Source organism: Triticum urartu, chromosome 1A, assembly GCF_056163025.1.
Source record: "Triticum urartu cultivar PI428250 chromosome 1A, HENAU_Tu73, whole genome shotgun sequence".
NCBI classification, from domain to species: Eukaryota; Viridiplantae; Streptophyta; class Magnoliopsida; order Poales; family Poaceae; genus Triticum; species Triticum urartu.
The window spans coordinates 104,360,424-104,369,970 of NC_141873.1; the positions used below are offsets into that span (position 1 = coordinate 104,360,424).

At 41.4% G+C, this 9,547-nt stretch overlaps 1 protein-coding gene across 1 annotated transcript; it reads right to left on the bottom strand.

The window, feature by feature from the left end:
* Nucleotides 1–6,734: 6,734 nt before the first annotated feature.
* Nucleotides 6,735–7,545, bottom strand: LOC125512597 (uncharacterized). The gene is made up of 2 exons (XM_048677723.2): nucleotides 7,028–7,545; nucleotides 6,735–6,939 (listed from the first exon to the last, which is right to left on the bottom strand). Exons 1-2 carry the CDS (start codon nucleotides 7,543–7,545, stop codon nucleotides 6,735–6,737), a joined length of 723 nt encoding a protein of 240 aa, XP_048533680.2.
* Nucleotides 7,546–9,547: the final 2,002 nt, after the last annotated feature.

Consider the following 9,547-nt stretch of genomic DNA (forward strand, 5'->3'; position numbering starts at 1 on the left):
GGTCCATTTTTTCCTCTGCAAGGGAAATATTTGTGAGTTAATTAATTATGACATAACATTCCATTGAATTACAATTGAACACAACACTGCACACGAAAAGTAGTATTTACTAACTTGACTTTTTTGAACGCAAGACAACACCCATGTCATTGGAAGCGTTGTCTATTTATAAGCCAACCGCCATTCACCATTGCTTTGAGATTTATATTAACTTTTCTTGTTGTTGGCAAAATTTATGTTTTTTCAGAATAAAAAAATGTTTCTAAGTTTCTTCTTGTTTCATAGTGTATTATAATGTTTCATTGTGTAGTAATAAATAAATATGCCCTTTTTCAGGATCAGATTTACTGGTACATAATGAAATAATATGTTAGACTTTGAAACAATAAAAAACTAATGCAATAGTCTTAAACAAGATAAAATTTGCGAAGATTAGAAAACATAGCACGCGTCTCAAAGTATCTAAGGAATCTTAAAGTATCTTAGGAATATATTGGTTCAAAAATTTCTAGACAACCAAGCGTCATATACTCGCACAAACTGACCTATGGCTGATATAAATTACTAAAATGGTGGAATGAGCTTCATAGAAAATGGAAAGGAAAAAATTTAGTATGGGAATAATTATTTGGAGCGCATGGACCCATAAAAAATGATGTGACTTCTTTATTTTGGAGAGATCCTGTTAAAAAATTATTTATTTTGGACAAATCCTGTTAAAAATTACACATATTTTGCATGTGCTACAATGTTGGGGATCAATATTGTGCAATTTGAGGTGGGCAAGATATAGAAAACTTCTAGAAAAATTTTAGTTAGCAATATCAATTATATCGCAAATGCAAGTGTCATTTTTTATTTATAGTTTTGGACTCCCTTTTTTGGAACAAGGCAGAAGATTTGCCATTTTTATTTATTAATAAGAGTAGTTTGTAAGATACCACAAAACGAGACAAAGATAATAAATTACTCTCTTGAAAGTACATTACTCAAATTCTTAGCCCCCACAATATCCCAAAGCGATGCATCATCTTGTATGATGTGAATAATGATCACCACCGGTGTCGCTTTGTTTTGAAAGACATGCAGGTTCCTTTCCTTCCAAATCTCGCATCTAACAAAAAGGAGTAAAGAAAATAGAGCTTTCCTCGGCTTCGAATTGTTGTGGACTCCTTCCCACCAAGTTTTCATGGTCTCAAAATGTTGCCAAAGATCCGCACTAACATGAAGACCAAGCCAAGAAATCACATCGTTCCAGACTCAAAGATAGAATCAAAACTTGAAGAGGAGGTGAGCTGCTGATTCTTACACTTGGTTGCAAAGAGGGCATCCGTTGCAATTTGGCCACTCTCAACATTGTAGCCTATTTGCCGTCCAAATCCCATTTTGGGTGACTAGCCAAGTAAAGAACCTACATATTTGGGAGATGCCCAAACCTTTCAGGCCATGGATAGAAAGTTGGATCAGATGTGGTCGGCCAATCGAGCCTTGTAGGCTGAGGAGGTGGTATAGTTCCTATCGTTAGTCAGCTTCCACATGATTGTATCTTGGACATCTGGTTACATGATGATATTGGAAAGTTTATCCCACAAAATGATGAATTGTTGATGTGCCCTAGTGTTAGGCCTCCTTGATTGTCAATCCGTAGAACCAAAAAACTATCGCTCAAAGCCTTGTTATGTTGCCACCATTCTTGCAAGATATCCCCCAAAAAATGGGCGCATTGTCTTTAGGCCTCAGCCCCTCTAGCCATGATGACTCCCCAAAATTTTGATGTATTTCCATCGTTAGTCATAACCTTAGTGCCCGCCGGGAAGGGATCATGATCATCATTGTTGCATGACATCCCCATAATGCACCACGCCCTATGTGGGTCATGCTTGTCAAGCCATAACCATCATGAGCAAAGCGCGATTGTGAACTTCCAAGATTAAGAACTCTTGGGCTATGAAACTCCTTCAGCCTGCAAAATTGCTCCCAATTAATTTCGCACTTACCACTGGTCACTTTATCTATCCGTGCCCAAAGATAGGCGCAACTCATTCTATAAGTATTCCTAAGAACCTCCACTAGGAGGTCAAGTGGTGAAAGATGGTATATCGACACCTCCGGGAGCACCATTTCAATGCCTGCTATAGCAACATGTTTTCCTCTCCAAGGTTCTAATTTATTGGTGTCTTTACATTCTAAGTGTTGTAAGTGGAACCTTTGTACTCTTTGAACCTGAGGGGTAGGCCAAGGTAACATATGGGAAGGGATGAGTGGCCTGCTGTGAAGGAATGTAGGATGTCATCAAGGTCGATGTTATCGCCCCAGATAGGTTCAACAATGCTCCTTCTACAATTTGTGACAAGGATGTCAGTATCTATGAAATAGGCAAGCGTGGTGGCAAGGACTTGGACTTGTTCCTTGATAGGGGCACATAAAACTGTCACATCGTTGGTGTAAAAGGAAGGATGAATGTCTGTGTGACATCCACTAAGAGGATGAAGCTTTCCTTAGGTTGTAGCCTTGTTCAAGATATGCTGTAGCGGGTTAATGGCAAGCTTGAAAAGCAAAGGGGAAAGGGGGACCCCTGACAGAGCCCATTATCATGCTTGATCAGGTCCTTAGCAATTGCACTGAGCAAAACTCGGGAAGAAGATTAGGAGGGGAGAGTGGAGATCTGTCCCCAGGAGTGGCCTTGGAAGCCATGGTGACTCAACATGTCTATAAAATAATACCACCTAATGGAATCTATGGCCTTATTTATGTGGAGCTGGATGAGGAGTGTAGGTGTCTTGATGTGGTGACATCTTCTAGCCACATCGCGCACATACATGAAGTTATAGTAGATACTTATCCTCTTGATGAAATCATTTTGCACAATGGAAAAAATATCGTTCATGTGCAGAGCCAACTTCATAGAGCAAGGATTTTGACAATGAGCTTGGCCATGACATGGATAAGGCTAATAGTACTAAAATCTGGAATGTCCTTGGTGCAATCTTTCTTGGGGATGAGTGTAACATTTGATGAGTTTAGCCAATGGAAGTTTTCCACGTGGAGGTCTGAGAAGTTAGTGATCATGAGCATGTTGACATCCTCAATAATATCCCAACAGTCCTTGAAGAATTTTTGTTAAGCCATCGGGCCCGCGTGCTTTGTCACTAGCTAGGGCAAAGATCACAACCTTGACCTCCTTCTTTGTGATGGCATCTCCAAGAGCGGAGAGGTCATGGCCAACAATGGAAATCATTGCCCAATTGATGTTCTTTGCACACTAGACACTCTTTTATTCATAGCAGAGAAGTGTGAGAGAATAATGTTTTTCTTGTAGTCATGATCCATCACCCAGTCACTCCCATGTTTTAGATGATGTATAAGATTTTTCCTCCCTCGACCATTCACCCTCAGGTGAAAGTAACAAGTGTTATCATCTCCAAATTTAATATTTTTGATCCTCAAGATTTGTCTCTTCCTTATTCTCTCCATGACCACGAGCCCAACCACACTTATTTGAAGTCTCTTTCAAAGACCTTATCATCATTACTTAGCTCCCAATTATCCTAGGCCTCATCCAACCGAAGAATGATCTCTAAGGTCATGTGAAGTTGGACTTTGACGTTGAAGGAAATAGTTCTACTCCAAGTATTAAGCCTTTGACTAATTCTTTTCAACTTTGTGAATGATCCTTTGATAAGGCTTAGTGTGCTTAGAGAGCTCATCCACACATCTTGAAAATAAAGGTGAAATCCTGGCATGTTGGTCCAACAAAATGCAAAGCAGAAGGTCTTTGGTTGCCAAGGGCTATCTCATTGACTTGGAGGAGAAGACAATGATCCGAAAGTGATGATGGGAGGGCATTCATAATGTTCTTGTCAAAAGTGATATCCCAATCTTCATTGCAAAAGAAGCCATCAAGCTTGGACATGGTTGGGTTGCTTTTCTTATTTCTCCCAAGTGTACATATTTGTTCTGGAGGTGGGTTTCTAGTAGCTCACAAAATACAAGAGCATTCTGAAAGCAGAAGGTGCGGCTATGGTTCGCATTGGCATAGTTATTATCTCTAGAGTAGTATATTTGGTTGAAGTTGCCTATGTCAAGACTTTATCTCGAGGATGGGGATTTTCATTCATCATCTCTTCGAAGAAGATATCTTTATGGATATTTCTTGTTGGCTCATACACTATGGTAGTCTTAAAGGAGGTTTCAGATCTAACGATGGAGACATTAACAGAGAATGTGTAGGTGCCAAAGTGCACATCCTCTACACGGACATGATCTTCTTCCCAAGATGAGAATCCCACCACATGTACTAGTAGTTGGGTGTTGGGAAAAACCCTTTAGCCTGTAGCCTCCAAGGAAGGAAACAATCATGGAGTCAACCACTTCAAGCTTAGTTTCCTGGATACATGCAACATGACACGTAAAGGCAGCAATGGTTTCATCGATAGTGGCTCTCCTATTTCGAAAATTGAGCTTGCACAAATCAATTCAAAAAATTGAGGTTGACACTGAGCAAAGTCAAATAATCAAGGACAAAACTCCAGCAGAAGTCCATAGTGCCTCTCTAGGGCAACAATAAGTAGTTGCACACAACAACAACTACAACCAGGCGCCCCGAATGATTGATGTCTAACATAGGAACTAAACTACATCATCAGATGATCCAAGGCAATCAGGGCGTCTCGACGACGTACTCGCTTATCAGCGATGGCACCTCTCGACCACCATCACCACCATGCTCCATCAAAACATCCTCCATGTTCGTCGCCAAATCGCATCAAGTTGCAAAAGCATCCTAAGCGCCATGGTCTCAATGTATAGCGGTCTTGTCTGGAACAATGCCACAAAGAGGCATTCACTTCCTCGTTGACCTATTTACCCTAACCAATGACTCACATCTATCGGAAAAGAAGCCTTTCCATGAGCTAGGCAATGTGCATGGCCATTTTCTTGGCACTCACATCCGGACTTCGTTGGTTGATGTCAAAGTCGGTAACCCTCGCGAGTGTTTCCCTCCTTGTTGTGGGTGACCTAGTTGGGTTGTTGCTCGGAGAGCAGGGAGAATGGGAGGCGGCACCGGCACAAAGCATGGCATGCCATCTCTGTCAGGAGCACAACTGGCCTGCATAGCGTCAATCTCTATCGTGGTTGGGTTTCTTTGCAGGACTATCGGGTTGGGAAGCGAGGCATGAAGATGGGCATGTGGGTTCCATCTGGCCCAAAACATAGGACTCGGGGGGGTGCATGGGTTGATGGCATACGCAACTCATCGTCGAGCCCAGGGCAGCAAGCAGAGGGCTCGGTGCATGGGCTGGTGGCGTGCACATCTCCATCTGCAAAGCAGGCCGCACATGCACCCTGAAGTAGGGCCTACCTTGAATAGCTAGTCCAATATGGAGGGAGTTGAGTGGGGCTCCATTAGGTCACAAACACATATCTCAAGTGCTAATATGGGGGCAGCAATATCCACTCCTATTTACCAAATTCAGGAAAACCATAACAAAAAAGTAGCAATTTCAGAATAAACATCATCAAATTTTTGGAACATGTGTAATTATGCTATGAGCATTATATATGGAAGCATGTGACTTATTTTCTAGATATGATTCAACTAATGAAAGTACCACATCTCAAATGCTACTTTGTGGGCTAGAACATCAACTCTTACTTTAGGGATATCAAATTGTGGCAACTCACAAATAGGTAGTAATTTGACAAATAAACAAGACAATTCTTTTAATTGGGTGATCGCTTAGTGGCCAAGAATCTTTGCTCTACTAATTCGGAAGAACATAAGCTTCTCATTTCAGCCTCTCCTTCGTAAAACCTCCGTCTCTCCTTCTCTCTCTCTCTCTCTATATATATATATATATATCTGTGTGTGTGTGTCCCCTTCTGTTCTCCTGTTTGATTTTTTCCTCCCATCTCTGATTTTTATCTCAAATAATAATATTTTTTGGCAAGTTAGCAATTTTTACCAAATAAGTGCTTAACAATAAAATGATATTTTGACTCCCATCTCCAATTTTCTCATAAATAATATTTTCTTTGGTAAGTCAATAAATTATTTCCAAATAAGTGCTTAACAATAAGATTGCAGGTAAATCATGATAATTGCATACAAAATCACGCTAAGATTATAGTGCACCAATGTAATAATAGACGTGTGATCATGGGTAATCTACGAGAATGTTTATACTCCTGTTGCAATGCACGGGCAATTATCTAACTTTAAAAACTGAGACACCATGTCAATTACTCTCTCCACTCACAAATATAATATGTTCTAATATATTTTTCTGAATTGTAGGTATATATATATATATATATATATATATATATATTAGCGTGTGTGTTCACTTATTTCAGTCCGTGTAGTCCATATTGAAATATCCAAAACATCTCTTTGTGAACGCTGGGAGTAGTAAATTTCCATATTTGTAAGTGTAAGTGAGATTTTTTATTTACGGATTGAACACAAAATCCTTGTACACATTTCAATTGCTAATGTGTGGGCAGGAACATCAATCCCTATTAATTTTAGAAAATTACTTCCCTGCAAAAAAATCTTCAGAAAATCACTTGGGGGATCATTTAGTGGCCTAAATGAAGAAATTAATCGCCACATTTACTTAATAGACTAAAGACATGCAAGACTACTAAATATTTATCCGGGAGTTAATGCCCACTTCTAAATGGTGATGAATTCAGATAACGCAACGATGAATTTCTTTCCGTAAGCACATTCAATATAGATCATCAAAATTCCCGAGAATCAAGCTGCTAGTAGAGGGAGTTAAGAAATTTAAATCTTGCGAAATCACCTCAATGTTGGGGTCAAGTTGGTTGGTCCATATCTCTCGACACTGCTTCCCGCTCCGGCCAGGGAGGTACAATGCAACCTCCGCCCAACTCCCTTGGCCGAATTCCCGCACCTTCTCCCTGAGCAGCCTGCACAATCACAAAGAAACCGACGAAGCTGCAACCGATGAAGGACAAAGAAAAAGGTTTGCAATTTAGGGTTGGATTTTCTACGTACGTGTCTTCCTCCACGGTCCAGGACCTTTTGAACCGTGTCAGCCCCTGGCCGCTAGATCTGGCAGGTGGCAGCGCCTGAGTAGTCGCCGTGATTGCCGTAGGGGCGTCGCTGCTCCCGTAGCCGGGTAAGCTGGTGGGATCCATCTTGCCGATGCCACCAGAAGCCCTTGATCCAGCGCCCGGGACGACAGCCGCCCCGGCTGGAGCACCACCATCATTATGGACGAAGTGTTGTGCAACTCCGCCATGGCCGGAGCTCGTATAGTGGTTCCCAGCCACCGAGACCGCCATGTCCCAGTCAAAAGAAGCACTCCCCTCAGCCATCAGCACGACCTCCAAGGTCAGATCGAAGCGATGGCGGCAGGAACGCTCGTGGTAGAGATGGGGCAAGGAAAGCAAGAAGCACGGGAGTAGTCTCTGGCTCTTCTGCAAGAGAAATGCCTGTATCAGAGACGGATCGAGGGGTCTGTGCCTGATATAGAAGGGGACGGAGCCCCATGCCCCCATCAGCCCGTCCATTCTCTTGCCCCCAACTCCTCATCAGGCGGCCAAGAGGTGTCCCACATGGCAATAACGTTCCGAATACATGTTTTCAAGTTCGATGTGGACCCTGTGCACCGGGTGTACGCAGTCTCTGGAGAGGTTTGCGTGGTTCAGGGTGGGTAAGACATGTCAATACAGACATGCTGAAGCACAACACTCGTGACCGTATGGAGGTATGCACGCAAATTCAGGGGAAACGAAATGCTGGTTGGCGTGCTTCGTGATCATTTGCAGTTAAGTACAGGGTGTATTTGGATATAGCATGATAAATGTTCTAGATGTACACTACTCTGCATTTCCATATTATTTTGTTATTACACACGCAGTTTCTATAGAGTGCAAGGCTACGTGGGACTGCCGGAGACTCGAACAGCCTCGCAGTTCGAGTCTCATGGATGTTAACTAGATGCTGATGCGCGCTTCGTTGCGCCAATTTTCACTATCACGCCTACTTGTGTAATTTTTTAGCTAGATGACGTGTGTTGCGCTATTTGATTTTGTGTCTTTTGATTGAAGATCCGATGAGTGCAGAAGCTGTGGACGCTTGTGGTTGTTCCATTTTACATGTATGATATTTGATTCGATGTTAATCGTGGCAGGCGTGTGAGCTGCGAGCGGCCGTATACGTTACATATGATCCAGGGAAATCTACACGCATGCTACACACAGTCACACACTATGGATCCAAGTGGCTGAAACAACATACATCCTCTTACAAACATGACCAGGTCATCCAATCCACCTTTGATGCACGAAATAGCACGCTTTGCAGATAGCTTAATGTCATTAGAGAGGAGTTTGATAGTTTATATCAACAAAAAATTATTTATAGTAGAACACCCTGGATGCATTTATGGGAAACCATCAATGGCGGAATCTCTAATATCGACTACAAGTGGCTTGTTCAGTTGGCGACCATCAGTCCATGCACATGGCATCTTAATTGTTTTATGGACAATAGTCTGCTGGTGTTTGGTGGCATGGATGATCAACCTGCCCCAGAAACATACTTTGCTCGACTTATTAATTTCAGCAAGTTGCAAAATAAAAGGACCCACTCTGCCAGTTCCAACGGGAAACAAAAAACCACAAAGCAAAAAAGGAAGTACTTTTAGCAGGAGAGTTGACATAACCAGATGCACACGTACCTCTCATCAATTAAATATGAAAAGAACATTTAATGTGAATAAGTTGGTGTGGTATACGAGGATATGTTCACTGTTCATATCTATTTATACTTGAAAGTAAGTTCCGTGGATAGCATGGTACACTTTTTAGATTCAAATAAAATAGCCATCAAGTTTTTTCCAAATGCAGAAACCATTCCCTGAAAACACCGTCTCATGTAGGAAATAAAAATAGGGATTAGTTGAGTACTGGTTTGTAACAAATTGTGCAATGTGAAATAAATCTATATCTATATCTATATCTATACCTACTAATAAAGCAAGATGTGTTTCTTCAATTATTTCATATGTTCACCACCGGAAAGATTTTCTTTTCTACCTGAGGTGGTACTAAATTCTTATGCGCTTGTCCGCTAGAAAAAGAATTTTCATACGTGGGCCGCGCGCTATGGCCCAGTAAAGCCAGCCCAGCTAATTTTCTGCCCACGCAACTAGGAAATTCTATTTTCCGCACAGGTCGAGAAACAGTGGTAGTTTTGCACAGGACAATCAATAATGGGCTGGCCCATTTTTTATTATTTTTATCCTCCTTTCCCTATTTCTTTTTTCCCTTTCAAGTTGATTTTTTTAGAATTTATTTCGTAAATTAAAAATTCTCAAAAACACTTAGTATTAAAAAATTGTAAAATGTTCATAATTCCAATCTTTTTTGCTATTTTTAAACATAGTCGGAACTTGCAAAAAAGTTGCCCATGTTTTAATTTTGTATTGCTATACTAGCAAAAAGACCCGTGCGTTGCAATGGGGGAAGGAAATCCTTTCATATCGCTAGCTGGGTGCGTGGCCGGTTG

Excerpts from the sequence above, each read along its gene's own strand:
- LOC125512597 (XM_048677723.2), bottom strand. The coding sequence starts at position 7,545 with ATGGACGGGCTGATGGGGGCATGGGGCTCCGTCCCCTTCTATATCAGG. Across the intron at positions 6,940-7,027 it reads TGGACCGTGGAGGAAGACAC|GCTGCTCAGGGAGAAGGTGC; the intron begins GTACGTAGAAAA and ends GTGATTGTGCAG.